This window comes from Anser cygnoides, chromosome 9, assembly GCF_040182565.1.
Source record: "Anser cygnoides isolate HZ-2024a breed goose chromosome 9, Taihu_goose_T2T_genome, whole genome shotgun sequence".
NCBI lineage: Eukaryota > Metazoa > Chordata > Aves > Anseriformes > Anatidae > Anser > Anser cygnoides.
The window spans coordinates 11,632,449-11,651,147 of NC_089881.1; the positions used below are offsets into that span (position 1 = coordinate 11,632,449).

The following is an 18,699-nucleotide window of genomic DNA, read 5'->3' on the forward strand; positions in this document are numbered from 1 at the left end:
AGCAAGGCTGTTCCTTGAGTTTGATGTACTGGGAGAACAAAGCAGAGCATTCCTTAAAAAAAAAACACTATGCTTCATCATCTTGAATTTTCAACCCACCCTCCCCACTCCACCCCCAGTTTCCCAGCAGACCTCCCTGGTGCAAACCTGAGCTCACCCCACCACCCCAGGGTGCCTCCGCTCCCCCTCCCCAGATGGAGGAACTGAGGAGGAACTGGCTTCATGGCTAAACCTGGCAGCGAAACCAGGAGAGCTGAGCCACCACTGCCACCAGCTCTGACCTCCTGTGGCTTCTCCCCTGCAGGGTGGTGAACCAGGAGGAGAAGTCATTTGCCATTGGAGTTCAGTTCTTGCTAATGAGGCTGCTAGGTGAGTGTCCATCTCCTAATGAGGCTGAGGGAGGGCAGCAAGGTGCTCAGAGGCTTGCTGGAGCCCCAGGAGGTGTTGAATCTCCACGGGGACAGAGAGTAAAACACACGAGCAAGGCAGCGCAGGCAGCCTAACTTGGTTCCCTCCTCTCCAAAGCCTGGCTGCCGGCTCCGGCTATGTTTGGTGCCCTCATCGACTCCTCCTGCATCTACTGGCAGAAACAGTGCTCTCAGCGCCGCTTCTGCGCCTACTACAACAATGACTTCCTACGCAACAGGTACCTGTCCCCAGCCCCGGTACCTGGGGTTGCCACGGAACAGTCCCTCAAGCTGGCACTGCTCCACGCACAGCTGGGGGGCCACCTCCGGATAGGACATCTCCATCTTCTTCTCTTAACAGATATCTGGGGCTGCAGGTGGGGTACAAAGTGGTGGGCACCGTGCTCCTCGCCCTCATCGGCTGGAAAGTGAAGAGAAGCAAGGAGTACAATGTACAGGAGAAGGCAGCGGGACTGGTGTAGCCCACCCAAGGACTGACTCTGCACCTCCCGTCCTCACCACTACTACCTTGTCTTTTGGGGAGTTGTGGTGGGGTTTTTTGTTGTTTTGTAAGGGAGCAACTTCACGATAGCAGCTCTGAACTCCTCTCACGACACACACGGCAGCCGGTGACCAGCCCGTGGCAATGGCATCTCTGTGCTCCCGGCAAGGGCTGGTCCTCGCCAGTCCCATCTTGGCTGCCGACCTGGGACACATCGTGAAACAGCTCCTCCCAGGCTCTTGATCCAAGTCTCACCCATCGCTTCAGGCTCCCCAGGGAGCAGGAGGTAGATGGGACTGGAGCGCAGCCCTATCCTGTATACCCAGAGATGTCAGCAGTAGTCCTGGCCCTGCTCCACTGTGACTTTTCCAGCCAGGTGATTCCCCCTGGCAAGGACAGGAGCAGGGTGAATGGTTGCCAAGTCCTGGGGGCTTCCCTGTCTGTCCCTGCCCACCCCTCTTGCACAGGTCAGCGTGGACACGCACACGCATTGTGAAAAGACGTCACTTGCGGTCTACTACAGAACATTTTGGGGGTGGGTTTGGTTATTGTGTTGTGTTTTGTTTTGTTTGGTTTTGTTTTTTAATAAAGGTCACTTTTCCAACTGCAGTGGTTTGTTGATCGCCCCCACCCTGCCCAGAGCCATCCCCAGGGGCAGGCAAGGGACGGCACTCAGCTGCTGCCAAGATGATGGGGTGGAGCTGGGACTTGGTGAAGGGGAACTGCAGTGGAGCCAGGACAGGGGATGGAGCTGGGACAGGAAATGGAGCTGGGATGGGGGAATGGAGCTGGGCATAGGAGATGAAGCCACCATGGGGGATGGAGCTGGGCTGGAAGCGGGGAAGCTACCTTTGGTCATGAGACTGCCAAAGGGCAGGGACGAGGAGAGGTGGAGCCAAGATGGGGGCTTCAGCACAGTAGGGAACCTTGGGGGATGCTCACTCCCTGCTGCGTGAGATCAAGGCAGGGCACTCCTGGGCTTTACTGCCACCAAACCACATGAACTTGTCACACGTGCAAAACAGAATCCTGTTTGTTTGTTTGTTTGTTTTTCCCATGCATAAAGATCTACTGCTTTGAGATGAAGGGAAGACATGGGTTGGGAAGGAAATCTTCCCAAACTGCTCTCCAGGCACGACAGGGTGGTTCCTGCTGCTCCCAACATGGTGGAGGCATGAGGGACGGCTTTGACTTTGGAACTCTCCTGCCTTGGGGACAGCTGCAGCTGGGGAAGATACCCCCAAACTTGCTGGCTGTCTCTGGATCCTGTGAGCCAGCAAAGCTGTTGCTTGATCCAACGTATAGGGCTGAGCGCTCGTTCTGCTGCAGCGGGTCACTTTGTTAGCACCGCTGGGAGAAGAATCGCTCCTTATTTCTGGAGGCTCCCACCCCGCTTTCACTAGGGTGGAAAAAACAATAGTAGTTCTTGCCTCCATTTTCTGAACGGGGCGTTTCAGTACCCTGATTGGAGATAGGCTTTCTAGCCTTCAGTTAAGCCAGGGGGAAGGTGGTGTGTTCCATAAAGCTTGAAGAAGAAAGATCTTGGCAGGTCAGAGGGCAGTGCTTTGTGTACCACCCTGCTGGTAGAGCACACAGTGCACACTGCTTTCAGGGAGGTCACCTCCAACTCACAGAGATGCCGGGTGGTTTGGAGCCACACTTGCCCGTTCAGATGGGTCAGTGTAAAATCTCCTGCATCCCTGCCCCGGATCCCTCGCACCCCCTGTTTCCTCCGTACCCACAGAAGCAAAGACCCAGCAGGATGCTCAATGTAGAGCTGTGGGACCCCTTTTGACTCACGGAGCCGCAGGCGCTTGCAGTAATGGGGACGTTGCTGGGGCTGGGTCACCGCTGGAGGCCTGCTGGGGGTTGTTGGGGGGAGGACATCAAGGTTCCTGCTCGGCATTTCTGTGGTTCTTCCTGCAGATTCGGGACACAGCAGGGCAGGAGGGCTTCTGCAGAATCATCTCCAGCTGCATCTGCGACTCCACCATGGCCATGTACAATACCAGGAGTGAGTGGGGTAGGTCCACTGGCAGACTTGGCAGATTTCAGTGAACTATGGAGATAATAATCCATTGTTTCCAGCAGGTATCTCTTGGTCCTGTCATGGTAATTCACATTCCCAGGCTAGAAACTATGTAATTCCTCCTGCAGCCTGGTAGACAGGACATGGCATCATTCACACTCAGGCTTACAACCAGGGCTCTGGTAATCAGACATCTTAAATGACTGCTGATCCACTTAAACACTTCCACCGTTGACAGACAAGCAGAAAACATGGGTTCTCAATAACAGGACAAAGGTTTTGAGCACCTCCCGCAGAGAAATTGCCTGTTTGTTAGCATGGGCACATAGAGAGGGCCTCTCAAGCTGTTGATGGTAACACTCCCCTTGCTGCATGACGGAAGGAAAGGCAAGGTCCTAAACAGAGGCCACCACTGCCAGGGCACGTTGGGCAGCCAGGCCCAGTGACAGCTGGTAGGCAAGTCTTCCAGCTTGACCCTCCGCCTCCCTTCAGGCCAGTTGGTCCTCTTGGCAAGAGGAAGAGCCCTTGTGTCTCAGCCTCATCTCCCTGCCTCACATCACAAGCTCATGTCCCATTCCCATGCCACAACATCAAGTTCCAACCCCACCTCACAGCCTCAAATTCCAGCCTCGCGTAAGAGCATCATGTCAAAGCATAATGTTGCAGCTTCGAATCATGGCCTCACTTCAAGGTGAGACTCACAAGGTGAGAATCACAGACTCAAGTCCCAGCCTCACCTCACTGCCTCAAATCCCAGGCCCGTGTCCCAGCCTCATGTTACAACCTCAAGTCCCACATTGTGACATCTCACAGCCGTATCTCTTCGTGTCCCAGAGTTCCCACAGCCGCTTCACTCCCACTCTCACAGCTCCCAGGCCATATTATATATATATTTATTTATTTATATTTATATACCCAGTACCTATCACAATAGTGATAAACACTCTTGGGAACCACTCTGATGACAGGGAGTTGGCCTGTCAGTACCTCAGCACTTCTGTTTCCAACCAACTTAAAAACAAACAAAAAAAACCTGACTAACTAACATACAAAAAACAAACAAACAAACAAACAAAAAAAAACCACAGGACTTTGCTGCCAGCCTGGCTGGCTGGCTGGTGTTTAGTACTGCTACTCTCTTAGGGTTAGAGGCGGGTCTACTGTGACTGGCAGGTTTGCACTGTGACTCCTCCAACTGTGACTCCTCCAACTGTGCTGCAGAACATATGCAGCTCTCATATCCCGGAGATCCAACAGCCACATTGCTCCATATCCCCCTGCCTTATCCCTCCCTCCCTGTGCTCCCAGTTCACCCAGTCCTATCACCCTCTCCTCCCCAGCTCCCAAAGAGCCCTGATTATTCCCAGGTCACAGGACCATATCCTTCCCGCTCCCCCTAGTGACCACAGCCATCTCAGATGATCTCCTTTCTCTGGAGGGGATGGACGACACCAGAGTGATGGCTCCCCTGCCCTGAATGTCGTCACTGCTCTTCTGCCTTCCTCAGACAGCTTAATTCAGGAGGAGCTCATCCCACCACTCGCCCCGGGGAGATTTGTGCCAGCCCTCCCTTGTCACTTCTGTCCTCCCACTGTTGATGCCCATCTGCAGCAGAGTGTGGTTTCCCCCTACAGACAAGAGACTTTTCTCCAAGCTGGAGGTGCTCGCAGCATTTTCTAGAGCACATGGGTGGCCACAGGGTGCTGCTCCCCACCAGCCCCCTGGGGACTGGGGCTGGGGACTGGGACTGGGGCCAGCCCACTGCAACATCCTGCCCTGTACCTACAGGCTTGGCTGAGTCCCTGTCTAGGGACAAAACAGCCCGCACCAGAAAAGTGTGGCGTCAGAAGAGAGATTTCGTGCAACGGATCTGTATGTGCCTGTCTGACTGCAAAGCAGCTCTGGCCACCACCGCTTCCCTGTGCCATGGGAACAGCTCCTGCCACCGCTCCCCGCATCTCCCATGGGCGCCTGCCACCTGCAGCCGTTCCTGTCCATCTGTCCTCTCCCTTCCACAGTGGGCATTCTCAAACAATTTGTGGGGTGGGCACATGAATTGAGAGCAGGCTGTGTTAAACCCCCCATTTGCTGCACGAATGACTGCAGGCAGTTGCCTTGTAACGGGAACACCAAACAGTTAATCACGTAATAATTGTGGCTGCCGCCACCAGTCCGTCCCCAGGAGAGGCCTGGTCGCACTGCCCAGCAGCGGGGCCTGGCACGGCAGTGTGCGTGGTCTGTACACCTGGGGACCCTGCCATCCCCCGGTGGCATGGTGACAGCAGCCAGGAGCTCGTCCAGCCTCAGACACAGACCACAGGCTGGCCAAGCCCATCTGGCAGCCTCCTTCACAGCTGCCCCGGTGCTCGGGCCTGGCTGAATGGCCGCGCTTTGGTTCAGGTCCCTGCAAAACCACCAGACACACAGTGGGGTTGGGGTTGGAAGGGACCTCTGCAGGTCACCTGCTCCAACCCCCCTGCTCAAGCAGGGCCACCTGCAGCCGGGTGGACACTGGGCACCACTGAGAAGAGCCTGGCTCCATCTCCTTTGCACCCTCTCTTCACATATTTATATACTTCAACGAGATCCCCACAGGCCTTTTCCACAATGAGCAGTCATCGCTCTCTCTAGCACTCCTCAGAGGACAGATGCTCCAGTCCTTCCACCAGCTTGGCTGCCATTCACTGCGCTCCCTCCAGTAGGCCCATGGCTGTCTTGTACTGGGGAAGCCCAGAACTGGACCCAGTTCTCCGGCTGTGGGAACTCCAGCAAGCCTTGCGGTCTCCAGGTTTCCTCCCCAGGGCCTCAGCTTCAAGCTTCCCTGTCTTGAACTCCGGGAAGTTCCTGTCAGGCCATTTCTCCGGCCTGCCCAGGGCCCTCTGGAGGGCAGCACCACCCTCTGGTGCATCCATATCGCCTCCCAGCTTGGGATCAGCAGCAGACTTGCTGAGGGCATGATCTGCTCCGTCATGCAGATCATTCATGAAGAGGCTGGGCAGGACTGGACCCGGACTTGATATTGTTGCTAGTTTGTGTCCCAGCCTTACATCTGTAGTGGGTTTACATGGCAAGGTTTTGGTAGCAGGGGGCCATAGGGGTGGCTTCTGTGAGAAGAATCTAGAAGCTGCCCCATGTTAGATAAGGGCACTGCTGCTGGCCAGAGCCAAGCCAATAAGCGATGTTGTTTGTGCCTCTGTGAGAGCACATTTAAGAAAGGGAAAAATATAAAATAAAACAAAATAAAATAAAACAAAACAAAATAAAATAAAATAAAATAAAATAAAATAAAATAAAATAAAATAAAATAAAATAAAATAAAAAAATAAAATAAAAATAATAAAATAAAATAAAATAAAAATAATAAAATAAAATAAAATAAAATAAAATAAAATAAAATAAAATAAAATAAAATAAAATAAAATAAAATAAAATAAAATAAAATAAAATAAAATAAAATAAAATAAAATAAAAAATAGTGGTCACACAGCAGCTGGGAGAGTGAAACAAGTGAGAAACAGCCTTGCAGGCACCAAGATCAGAGAAGAAGGAGGGGGAGAGGTGCTCCAGGCACGCAGCAGAAGTCCTCTGCGGCATGTGGTGAGGACCTTGGTGAAGCAGGCTGTCCCCCTGCAGCCCATGGAGTACCACGGTGGAGCAGGGTTCCACACTGCAGCCCGTGGAGGAGACCATGGTGGAGCAGGTGGACCTGCACTGACGGAGGCTGCGGGCTGTGGAGGACCCCTGCTGGAGCAGATTCCGGGCCGGAGCTGCAGCCCGTGGAGAGGAGCCCATGCAAGAGCAGGGGGTCTGGCAGGAGCTGCTGCCTGTGGGGGACCCAGGCTGGAGCAGTGTGCTCCTGAGGGATGGACCCCGTGGTACGGACCCATACTGGAGCAGTTCTTGAAGAGCTGCTGCCTATGGAAAACCCACGCCGGATCAGTTTGGGAAGGATGGCATCCCGTGAGAGGGACCCCATGTGGAGCAGGGGACAAGAGTGACCGAGAAGGAGCGGTGGACACGAAGTGCTATAGACTGACCGCAGCCACCATTCCCCCGTTCCCCTGTGCCGCTCAGGGGGAGGAGGTGGAAGAGGATGGGTGGGGGGAAGGTGTTTTTTTTTGTTTTATTTTGTTTCTTTCCTTTGCTTCTCATTTCTCTAGCTTATTAGTAATAGGCAATAAATCTTACTGTCTCCCTATTCTGAGTCTGTTTTGCCTGTCACAATAATTGTTGAGCGATCTCCCCATCCTTATCTCAACCTTTGAGCCCTTTGCATTGTATTTTCTCCCCCTTTCCCTTTGAGGAGGGGGAGCGAGAGAGTGGCTGAGGTGGAACTCAGCTGCCCACCTGAGTAAAACCACCACAACATCTCATTCTCACAGCTGAGACTCACCTCCCAGCCTCATGTTCCAGCGGCACATCCCAGCAGCTTTACTGACTTTATGTGGTTACCAAGGCTTTGGTAGATGGGGTGAGGCTTCAGGGGTGGCCTCTGTGAGAAGAGTCCAGCTGCTGCCCCATGCGAAAGATGAACCAGTCCTCACCAGCTCCAAAGGGACTCACTGCTGGCCAGAGCTGAGCCACCAAGCGCAAGTGGCTGCGCTTCTAGGAGAGCGAGTTTAAGAAAGGCTGAGAAAGTGCTGGGTGACAGAGCTGAGAGAGAGGGCTGAGATCATGGGAGAGAAACAACTCCCATTCCCTGATGCCCTGCAATGCACAGGGGAGGAGGCCAAAGAATAGAGGTGGCGAAAAGGTGTTTTTAGGTTGCTTTTAATTCACACTGCTTTACACTCTGATCAATTGGAAGCCCATCAAACAAGTCTTCCCCAAACCAAGATGGTTTTGTCTTTGACAGCAGCTCGTGAGCCATCTCCCTGTGCCCTCATCACAACCCACGAGGGTTTCTCCCTTGTATTTTCTCTCCTCGCCACGCTGAGGAGGGAACGAGAGAGCAGCTGGGTGGGCACCTGGCACCCAGCCTACGCCAAGCCACCATGGCCATTCACAGGGATGAAGAGGCTGCACCATGGGCTTGGAAGCCCAGGGCGCGTCTGTGAGGCTGGGGGAGCTCCTGGGCACTGCCACATCCACCATTTGATGGCATCATAGTGACAGGTCACTGAGGGGACACAATGACACCGGTGACAGAGGCGAGTCTGTGAGGGACTTTGGGTCTCTAGAGAGTGCCAGGCATGGAAGCAGCAGCTCCTGGCAGCTCAGCGAGACAAGAAGGTGTTGCTGCGCAGCATGGCTGCCATAGAGGAGGAGAAGGCCCCCGAGCCACAGGAGGACGGTGAGAGCAGATGCCCCAGCAGCTCCCTGGAGGTGGAGGGCCCTGAGGACCCCCTGGGGCTGTGCAGAGCCGCTATGGCTGGGGACACCCAGGGATGCCCTGCCAGGAGCCTCCGACCAGGCCCTTGCGGGCATCCCTCGGGGAGACCTGCCAGGTCCTCAGGAGGTGCTCAGTGGGGGGACGCTCGCACCCATGGCTGCCGCCCTGCCTCCCCCAGAGCGCATGCTGTGCCGCCGCTCGGACTCCCACATGGATAGCTGCGGGCCGATGGAGCAGGTGGATGGGGTCTGTGCCCACGTGTTCTGCCTGGTGAGCTCCCCGTGGCTGCCAGCGCCTTTCCCCGACCCCTTAACTGGCACCTGGAGCCCACAGGACTGTGTCATCCCCACCGCAGTGCTCGCTGGCTGTCACCTCCTCCTGCTGCGCTCCCAGCACAGCCTCCCCACCATGGTCCCTATCTCCTTGCCCTGAGCAGCTCCGGGGCTTTTCTGTCTTCCAGTATCCAGCCCAGGGGCTGTCCCAGCGAGACGCTGACAAGGCGGGACTCTGCAGATTCCTCCCCGCAGATATCAGGCGGGTAGCGAAGACCGGCTACGCCGTCATGTGTTTCGGGGCAAAACAGCGTTGGTAACACACTGAGGGCTCGGAGGGTGCTGAGCAGGGCTTGCTTGCAGCTCAGCTGCACCTCCCAGCCACACAGCACCTGACCGTTGGCTGAGAGCACGCAGTCCTCTCAGCACAGAAGGCCATCGGGCTGGTGAATCATGTTTTTATATTAATAAAGGTCTTATTTCCAACTGCTGTGGTCTGTTCGTAGCCTTCACCCTGCCCAAAGCCATCCCCAAGGGCAGGCGAGGGATGGCACTGAGCTCCTGCCAAGATGAGGGGATGGAGCTGAGACAGGGCGAAGGAGCTGGGACTTGCTGAAGAGGAGGACTGATGGAGCCAGGATAGGAGATGGAGGTGAGACTAAGTATGGAACTGGATGGGGAGATGGAGCTGGGTCTTAGGGACAGAAATGGGCCTGGGTAATGGAGCCAGGACAGAGAGATGGAATTGGGATGGAGGGATAGAGTCATGCTGGTAGGGATAGAGCTTGGGCAGGAAATGATTCCTCCCCAGCTGGAAGGGACCCACCACTGTTCTCCTATGTTTGTAAACTGTCCCTACAGAGCAGAGGCAGGTGGTTGGCCTAACCCCCAGCCTGGGAACAATGTTTACCGGTAAGAACAAAAACACAGTGCACAAAGCTGACAAAAATGAGAAAACAACTCAGTTGTTTCCCATTCTGCTCTCTTCCTCAGCCACTCAGCACACAGTGTGCTGCAGCTGGCTTGCATTTTCCTGTACATTTGTACAAATAAAGTGTTTTTTTTGTCTACATGATTATTGCTTCTTGAACACTCAGGCTAAGAAATAAATACACAAAACACCCACCCATCAAAAAAAACAACAAACAAACAACTGTTATTTATCAAAACAGACCTGACCACCAAGCAGGAAGGCTGACCTCCAGTGCTGTGCTGAGCAAAAGCAAAGCCTCAGCACGTGTGCACTTGAACAACTCTGAGAAGAGTCAGGGCAGAGGCCAATACAGACCAACCAAATCAGGACTGGAGAACAAACATTTAGCCAAACACTTTTTATTTAAGGAATATATTTATTAAAGAATAACTTAAAACTAGTTGTGGCCTCGTACTACCTTATCCTTCCAGAAGCTGGTGCTCAGCCTCTGCTTTGGAAGAAGGGTCTATGCAGAGTTACCACCCAAAGACAGCAATATTCTTGTTTCAGCATTATGGACTGAAATAACGTGTCATGTGAAAGGGCTCCAGCAGAGAGAGTTCAAGCAAAACAAGTTGCAGCAATGGTCTGGCTGCAAATAGAAGAATGTAAGGTACTTCATAAATATAACCCTCCCCACCTCCCATACGGACCCGACACCTCCTGGCTTGATCTGGAGATCAGCCTCACCTCAGCTCTCCCTTGCAGTCACCAGCCAGCCTGGAGGTTTCCCTACACAGGAGGGCACAGCCCCTTGCTCAGGGCCGCTCCCAAGCACTCCCAGCTGCAGAGGAAAGGGCCAGGTGCCCATGAAGACACACCGGGTTCACAAGACTAGAAACGCCAGGCCCAGCTCCATCGCAAGCACAGGTCTTTGCAGAAAAGGCTGTTCTTCCTCTTCCCATCGCTACTAACACTTGATAATGCTACAGGGAGGCAGAGGATGCCCAGAAAGAAGGGAGAAGAACACAACAGATCAGTTGAGGAAGCATCAAACCAGAGATGTCTGCAGAGGACAGAAAAGGTCTATCAGGAACCATTCAGTCCCTCCTTACCTAAAACAAAAGAGGAAACAAGAAAAATGGAGGAAAAGCTTCAATGCTATAGGACCTTGCAAATCCAGTAGGGCATCCTGGAGAGCAATCATCCTCACAGAAGAGCCATGTTGAGCTAGCACCCCAACAGAGCACAAAGCTGCTGGGCAGGGTGACTGCCTGGGTTTTAAGGCTGTTGTTCAGGAAAGGGAAGCTGAATAGCCAGCGTGACACCAGGGTCTCATCTCCCACCTGGCCAGCACTAATGCTGCTGCAAAATTTCCCTTTTGATAACCAACACTCCTGGCAAGAGCAAGGAAGAAGAAGAGCAAAGGTCCTTTGGAAAGTTCAGGTCTAACACATGCTGAATTAAGATACCACCACCATCACTTCCAGCCTCCAAATAGCCAGCCGAGCCGCTGCAAGAGCCAGAGCAACAAGCGCTCTCTGAATGAGAGCACACATACAGCAGCACCTTCGGCTTCAACCACAACAAGCACCGGAAAAAAATCACATTTCCTTCTGCACCAAGCATCTTTTTGCAGGGAGGAATCGCGCTCACACACGAGTGTGCTATCAGCCCAACGTTCTCTCTCACTTCGCTGCAACTGCTGATTACAAACACAAAAAAGTCTCTTTATTGCAGTCACTAGGGAGGAGACGGGCAGGGGACTGCACAACAAACAAGCTGGCATGACAGATCTCACCAACAATGTAGGCATCTATCTAAAAATGCATCTTCCTCATTGCTTGAAGCTAAGACCCTTCTGTAACTGTCATATGGAAAGCGTGCATACGTGTCTGTCAGAGGAGAGTGAAACAAGCTTTCAGGACGTAGCCCTCATTTAAAAGAAAAACTCCCAAGAACCATCCAACAGAAATCACCCAAAGACAAAGGCACCGCAGCCAGACACCAGCAGTGCACAGTGACAGAGGTAAATGAGCCAGCCTGCTTTTGGGATTTATTAAGTCGCTCCAGTCCCACAGAAACTGGACTGCACCAGTCTGGAAGAATGGGGAGGTAGGAGATAGAGGAAAACAGCTTTTTTTACTCGCCTCAGCAACTGCCCAACAGAGAGTCTGTGCACTTTGCCAGGGCAGCAGGTAAGTAAGCAGAAGTAACAGGGATGCGACGCTAAACCAAGGCAGAAAAGGACAAAGATTCCAGTCTCTAGAAGACTCACCTGGCAGTGCTCTCGTCCCTAATTTGCCTGGCAGCTGCCAAATGAAAAGACCAAACATTTCAAGGAAACACAGAAGCCCATAGGGTAAGCATTCCAGAGAAAGATGAAGGAAGAAGGGAGAGGAAAAAAAGGTTGCAGTGTGATGGACACAGTCAGAGAAATCACACCAGATATTACGTTACTCCCAAGGCCATAAGCAGCAGAGGAAGACACCGCAATGCTCGTTTCCAGCTTTTTCTAGAAGAAACTTCCAGAAGTATCTTCTACAAGATGAGATTTAAGTGCCTCAAACCATCTCTTTCCTTTCACTCTCCAAGTGTCCCACCCACCCAGCCTCCCCACATCTCTCCCTACCGCCCTGCCCTTCTCTGTTCAAGCGATCTTGGCCAGCCACTTCTCAAGGCCCTCGAAGTCGGCATCCCCCTCCTCTCCCTTGCTGCCACGGGCGCTGCACTCCACAAACTCCACCCTCATTGGCAGCTGGGAGAAGTCAAAGTCCTTGCCCTTCTTCCCCAGCTGAGCGGGGCCCCCTACGGCGGAACCGTCCAGACTGGTGGGGGCTGCAGAGCGGGTCACTCGTAAGGTGTTGCTGCAGAGAGAGAAAGGACAGGATCAAGAACCATGAACCAGAACAGATTACCTATGTCACAGCTGCTGAGATGCTCGGGATTCAGCTGTCAGCAGGACACCAGGAACACCAAGGACAGAAGGTCCCAGAGGCACACCCATGACTCTGCCCCATGAGACACAGGAACTTCAGCCACTTGAAAACAGCTGCCGGAAGACACAACTGAGAGGCTCAAGAGATCAAGACAAATGACAGAAGGCCCCTCTAGGAGAGGGTGCTTAAACTGGTTTTGTTCTACAATAACAGCAACAGCTGGACATCGATGTCCTCGTCTGAATTTCCCCAGTATCCCCATGGCAGACACCAGGAGTCATGCACGGTGGCAAGTGATGGATGCTGTTGTACAGAGTGGGAGGTCAGAAAACACTAAGTAACCTAGACATGCTTGCACGCACACTTCCTGGGAGTTTTATGCTTTCTCCTCCATGCTGTGAGCCAATGCAGGCTCCCCAGAATCTCCTGTTGAGAGAGAAAGCAGCATTCCAACAGTCTCCCTCCTCCTTCCAACAGGAACAGAATCTCTTAACAGCCCCAACTCTTTCTCTGCACAAAGCGAATCTTACCCATCAATGTGATCAGCCTGCCAAGAGCAGACTGATACAAACTAAGCACATTAGCGGGAGTAGAATTATTGAGCTGTGCATTAGTAAATTCATTCATTCCCAGGTCTGACCCCTCCTCAGCAAAAACATGCGAATCTGATGCAAACATGAACCTGGAGGCATTGCAGACTGTACTAGACTTAATTTAGGATGCTGAGGGGGAAAAAAAAAGTCAAAAACTCTTGAGTTGCAATGGGTGGGGGCAATGCAGGGACCCAAGACCACGCTCACACCAGAAGAGACACCTCCCTGCACGACAACCCCATCAGAACGACATCCTGGAACTGGAGACTTGCCCTCAAAGGACAGATGCGGCTGGACACCAGCTACCACAGCCTGCAGCCTGCACAGTCCTGGGGTTTTCCATTCTCTGCCCTCCAGGCTGGAGAGCAGCTGTCACAGGGCACACGTCCCCTGCGAAACAGTGCTCTTGGTGGGAAGGGCTAACACATGGAAGTGCTGCTGCTCAATTCCTCAGCGAGGCATGACTTCCAACCACGAGCGTCAATTTGGAGAGGGAAGCAGAACTTCTGAAGAGGCAAAAACCTGTTCTCGTGCTAGGGAATGAAGCCGGACTGTGAGAGCTGCTTGTCTGACTGCTAGTGCCTGAAGTTAAAAGGCCCACAGTGCTCAAGACCTTCACTAGTTCAACAGGTCATCTGGGCAGAGGGAGGCACCGTGATATCAGGGATCACGCACTGTGATTTGACTGCCTCTAAGTTCCCAAAAGCCAGGCTAGGGAAGTCAAGAGGCTGCATCAGGCACAGATACAAACAGCAATCTCTCCGCAGGATTTCAACTGCCTTACAGAAGGGAGGTTAGGCACTCAGCAGTGAAGAGGAAGCGGTACAAATCACCCTGCTGCCATCTACTGGCCAAAGAGGGGGGCAACGAGACAACTGCATTCCAGGAACACGCATTTGTTTGGAGACTTTCAGGTAAGGACTGGGATGTTCTCCACACTACAGCTTCTAGCAAGGAACACACTGCCTTTTTTTTTCTTTTTTTTTGTCAAGACTGCAGCAGTCCTAGATCTTAGTGCCTTAGCAAGGAGCAATCTTCTCTCATCCTGATTACACCTACACAGACAAAACAGAATGCTCTTTATCTTCAAAGAACAGATGTGGCTCAAGGGCCTCACTGAACATTGGCAGAAGAGACAGAGAGGAGAATAAAGAAAAGCTCAGAGGGTTTAAGATCCAATTTCACACTTACAGCTCTTTCTCCAGCTGCTGTTGAATAAGTTTTGCTGATTTTGCCATTGTGACATCTAGACAGAGAAAAGAAAAGGAAATTAGCTCTTTGGTTTTGTCAGAGATCAGAACCTGCTTCAGGCTCCTAAAGTTACGGCAAGGCCTGCTTATACCGTGCTGTCATTAGACCTAATGGCACATCAACAACAGTGTCTGTGCTAGGATAACGGAGAGAGGAGCTTCGTGTCCGCAGGCAAGTCGAGTGCCTGATATAAGCCAGAGAATTTGTTTTCTCTCATTATCTGAAAGCACCAAACCTGATTCTGGCAAAAAGCTTCTGATCAACCTGTGAGGATCCACACCTCAATGGGGAAAGCTGTAGAGATCTGAAAATCTAGCAGCTTTCCGCACAAGCAAAAAGCTACGTGCCTTACTTAAACCTGTCTGAAGAGCTGTAGCTCTCCAGTCGGTGCCTCTCTGAAAAGCTATTTGACATACCTGACCTAAGAGCCCTTCCAGAGGCGGCTAGAAATGTTCTTGCTGAGTAGCCCAGGTCTACAACTAATTTCCAGCCTTCATTTTGCTGAAATTACGACTCCTAAGTCGTGATTTCGCAACCACGTATGGCGTTAACCCCAACCGTCACTCAGGGACTGAATAACCACCATTCCCACCTTCAGGGCTCACACAATACCTTGCTTATTGCAAGCTATCAGCAGCGCCGGCGCATTTTTGAGCACTGTGCTGTCAACCAGGACCTGGTACAGGAACTCCGCCACATCCTTCACCTCCCGCTGGAAAGCTACGCTGTCCACCACAAACACAATGGCTCTGGAGGAGAGAGAAGGGAACAGGTGCTGGGCATGAACCTCTGCAACCACCTTCCCCTGCAGATATTGCAGCCTAGGCCAAGACAGCTGTTTCCACACCCAACCTCATTCAACCTAAAAGCGGGTCAGGACATGGGGGCTGATATACACCCCGTGTTCACACCCAGCAGGAAACCTGTCCCTCTCTGTCCCAAAGACATACCGCATCCCCAAACCCTCCCTGCTGCGTTTGCTTTGCTTCCTGATGCACTGCAAAGGCAGGCAAGTGGGGGAAGCAGAACCCCCAGTGCCCCAAAGCAGAGCTGACTCTCAGGACACACACACACACAACCCAGCTCACGGCACCCTCACCTGGCTCATCCCTGGCAATAAAGAACATCCCCCACTTCCTCCTCCCCTGCCAACTGCCTGCACCTTACCTGGCTGCAGCCTTGAACCTCTCCAAGAACTGAAGCCGCAGGCTCTCGTGGCCTGGGAGGTCGATTAAAGTCACATTAGCACTCTGGGAACAGAAGTGAGAGGGTGTTAGCAACCCCTGCACCTGGGGGACCGGCGATCACAGCCTGGGGAAAACCAGTCTGGTGGCGGGCTCCAGCTGGGGCAGGAGTGGGGAGTGACCCCCTACAGGACAGAAGCACATAACTCTCCCCTGGGTGCAGTCTCTTCATTGGCCCAAACAATTATGACAGGCTGAGGTGCTGTCTTAGAACTGCTGAGAAACAACACTCATGGCCATGACTCGGTGAGGAGAGAGCGACACCAGCAAACCGCCTGGCAGAGCTGCGAGGACGGAGCACAACCGTGCAGAAACGAGCACGCTCCACCCTCTCCTCCTTCAGAGCACCCTCCCTGCGAGCACCACGCGTACAGTGCGAGTGGCAGAGCTTTAGGAAGGCTGCCTCACTCAGTACACCGGCAGATTTACACCGCCTCTGTTGGCAAGTATACCTCTGCACAGCAAAACCACAGCCTCCCACTCTGCCAGTCCCTGGCACGGAATCAGCCACAATCTCTGAATTGAGACATCTATTCAGGCACACAAACTACCCGACTGCAAGCCAACCTAAATACACACAGCTTTCTTAGGAAATAAGGCAAAAGCAGCCTTGCAAGATACTTCTTGAATTAAAAGCAGCAATCATTTCTCTTTCCACAGGCAGCCAGCCAGCCAAAGTAGTGACATTAAAGAGAACGAATGCCTCTCGCAGGCTCCTGACAGATGTGACCACAGAGGGCCACGTCACTGTTCTCAGCATAACACGTGCTGTTTCTGAGAGGGGAAAGAACGCTACACAAGACCCTGTCTACTCACTGCTTTCGTTTTTTAATGGAAACCTTTGATCAGAAAAACAGCAGCCTGTCTTACAGCATTCCATCACCCCAAATATCTGACTGCTCAATATTAAAGAGACATTTAAAAAACTAAAAAGCCCTGCAATTCTTTTTACTAAGTTTTTAACCCCTTATTATTACCACTGTTAACACAGATTGCCACAGAAAAGGCAGAAAAACATCTACCTTTAAAATTCACCAGCAGATAACATGCTGTCAGCTCATGCTTTCGCTGCCACGTCTGCACCCAGCAAGAAAAAGAAACACTTCTGAAACTGAAGAGATCATCATAAATGGAAAATAACTGCAGCAGCCTAGCATCTGGAAATAACCAACCCCTTCTGGGGGCCAGATGAAGTTCAGCTGAAGGCCATTTTTAAGCCTGCAAACCTTCTAAGGGCAGATTTTCTTGGGAGTGAAATTAAGGCCAAGCAAATAAACTCAACACAACCGAACAACGCTTCCTCACAAATCTTCCTGCTCCATGCCAGAGCCCTCTCTCCACAGTGCTGCATGTTTTACTCAGCTTTAAAAGCTGCTCCTTTTCCTCTTGTTAAAAAAAAAAAAAAAAAAAACCACCTCTGCAGACAAGGAGCCCCTAATACCTGCCAATATTTTCCTGGCTGCACACTGCCTAAAGGAATCCTTTCCTACTCAGGCCAAGCACCGGACTGCTTCCAAGCTGTAGGCCTGCAAAGCCCAGCAAGCACCAGGCCGGGTTCGGGCAGACCGCAGCATCGACCGGAGCCGGCTCACCTTGTCGCTGCTGGCCCTGTAGACGGCAGAGCTGTCGGTTATAGACGTCTGAGTGTCCCGGTACCTGCCTGTCAGCAGCTGCGAGGAGAAAAAAAAAAAAAAAAAAAAAACAGAAAAAACAACCGAACGAGGAGAGGAAGTTAAAGGCGGGCAAAGCGAGCGCGGAGGACGCGTGGCCGCCCCGGCCCGCACTCACCCTGGCGAACAGCAGCGTCTTCCCCGCGTCGCAGAGCCCCAGCAGCAGCACGGCCCTGCGGCCGCTCCTCCCGGCCTGCGCGAGCCTCCAGAGCACTGCGGGACACAGCACGGCCGGACTCAGCCCGCGGGGACCGCGCTGCGCCCCGCGCCGCCCCCCCCCGGCCCGGCCCGCCCCCGCCCCGCGACTCACGGAGCGTGATGGCGACGAGGAGCAGCGCCAGCAGCACGGAGAGCGCGGCGGGGCCGGGCGCCTGCAGCTCCCGCCGCAGCGAGTCCAGGTACGGCTCCAGCGCCCCCGCCATGGCCGCCCGCCCGCCCGCCTCGCGCCGCTTCCGCGCCGCGCGCGCTGCTCCCGGTGCTGAGCCGCCGCGCTGCCGCGGGGGCTCCTGGGAGTTGTAGTCTTGGGACCGTAGAATGGCCTGGGGTTAGAAAGGACCTTGGAGATCATCTAGTGTCACCCCCCTGCTCTGGGCAGGGTTGCCACCCGCTAGATCAGGTTGCCCAGGGCCTTGTCCAACCTAGTCTTGACTATCTCCATCAGGAGTTGGACTCGATGATCCTTATGGGTCCCTTCCAACTCAGGATATTCTATGATTCTATGATATCCAGGGATGGGGCATCCACAACCGCTCTGGGCAACCCATTCTAGTGCCTCGCCACCCTCTGAGTGAAAAACTTCCTCCTAATATCTAACCTAAATCTCCCCTGTCTTTGTTTAAAACCATTCCCCCTTGTCCTGTCACTATCAACACATGTAAACAGGCGTTCCCCTTCCTGTTTACACGCTCCCTTCAAGTACTGGAAGGCCACAATGAGGGGCAGGGATGCCCAGAGGGGGAAAGGGACATAGGTGGGGAAGCAGAGGGAAGAGGCTGCCATGGGGAGATGGCAAAAAGCATCCCAAATTGGTTAAAACTGAAGGAGCGTCATCCCCCGGCTCTGCCGGAGGTCTGGAGGGTGGCTGCAGGCAGAGCCGCTCCTGGCAGAGCTGCTGCTGGCACCCTGAAGGCTTTCCCCGCTCCCAGGTTGTCACCAGAAGGTGATGGAGCGGTGGTAGGCATGGGTAGGGCTGAGGCACACGAGGCATGCAGCCATCTTCCAGTCCTGTGCCCAGCTTTTGGGAGAAGGACCTGAAAAAAGTGGGGATTGGACTAGATGATCTTTCAAGGTCCCTTCCAATCCGTAACATTCTGTGATTCTGTGAAAATAATTAGAACAGAATAGGACACGAGGCTGACTAGATGATGAGGCTCAGCAGGTCGTTTGTGGTGGGGTCACACTCTGCCCGGAGAAAGGTCACAGGTGGAGACGACGGGGCTCGATCCTGGGAGCTGTTGTCTCTAACAGCTGTATCAGTGACCTGAAGGACATGATGGAGTGCTGGCTTAGAAAGTTTGAAAGTTACCCCAAACTGGGAACATGCTGAA

General features: G+C 53.1%; 3 protein-coding genes across 3 annotated transcripts in view; 2 read left to right on the top strand and 1 right to left on the bottom strand.

Annotated features, from left to right (window-relative positions):
• The window catches only part of SLCO2A1 (solute carrier organic anion transporter family member 2A1), a 29,518-nt gene extending 28,000 nt beyond the window's left edge, over nt 1–1,518 (top strand). Inside the window, exons 12-14 of the mRNA XM_013186315.3 lie at nt 305–369; nt 526–646; nt 769–1,518. Coding sequence (XP_013041769.1) covers nt 305–369; nt 526–646; nt 769–889 — 307 coding nt within the window. The 3' untranslated portion in view covers nt 890–1,518. The remainder of the gene's footprint in view (nt 1–304; nt 370–525; nt 647–768) is intronic.
• A 6,581-nt stretch (nt 1,519–8,099) lies between these two features.
• On the top strand, nt 8,100–8,862 carry LOC125184458 (PHD finger protein 7-like). Its single transcript, XM_048077306.2, has 3 exons — nt 8,100–8,231; nt 8,449–8,540; nt 8,731–8,862. The coding sequence occupies exons 1-3, from the start codon at nt 8,186–8,188 to the stop codon at nt 8,860–8,862; spliced, it is 270 nt and encodes an 89-aa protein (XP_047933263.2). The 5' UTR covers nt 8,100–8,185.
• Nucleotides 8,863–9,858: 996 nt separating this feature from the next.
• Nucleotides 9,859–17,621, bottom strand: SRPRB (SRP receptor subunit beta). Its single transcript, XM_048077304.2, has 7 exons — nt 17,463–17,621; nt 17,271–17,365; nt 17,075–17,152; nt 15,406–15,488; nt 14,851–14,987; nt 14,179–14,233; nt 9,859–12,322 (listed from the first exon to the last, which is right to left on the bottom strand). The coding sequence occupies exons 1-7, from the start codon at nt 17,572–17,574 to the stop codon at nt 12,106–12,108; spliced, it is 777 nt and encodes a 258-aa protein (XP_047933261.2). The 5' UTR covers nt 17,575–17,621; the 3' UTR covers nt 9,859–12,105.
• Nucleotides 17,622–18,699: the final 1,078 nt, after the last annotated feature.

Excerpts from the sequence above, each read along its gene's own strand:
- LOC125184458 (XM_048077306.2), top strand. The coding sequence starts at position 8,186 with ATGGCTGCCATAGAGGAGGAGAAGGCCCCCGAGCCACAGGAGGACG. Across the intron at positions 8,232-8,448 it reads CCCCGAGCCACAGGAGGACG|AGCGCATGCTGTGCCGCCGC; the intron begins GTGAGAGCAGAT and ends TGCCTCCCCCAG. Across the intron at positions 8,541-8,730 it reads GTGCCCACGTGTTCTGCCTG|TATCCAGCCCAGGGGCTGTC; the intron begins GTGAGCTCCCCG and ends TCTGTCTTCCAG.
- SRPRB (XM_048077304.2), bottom strand. The coding sequence starts at position 17,574 with ATGGCGGGGGCGCTGGAGCCGTACCTGGACTCGCTGCGGCGGGAGCTG. Across the intron at positions 14,988-15,405 it reads AGGTTCAAGGCTGCAGCCAG|AGCCATTGTGTTTGTGGTGG; the intron begins GTAAGGTGCAGG and ends TCTCTCCTCCAG. Across the intron at positions 12,323-14,178 it reads CAGCAGCTGGAGAAAGAGCT|CAACACCTTACGAGTGACCC; the intron begins GTAAGTGTGAAA and ends CTCTCTCTGCAG.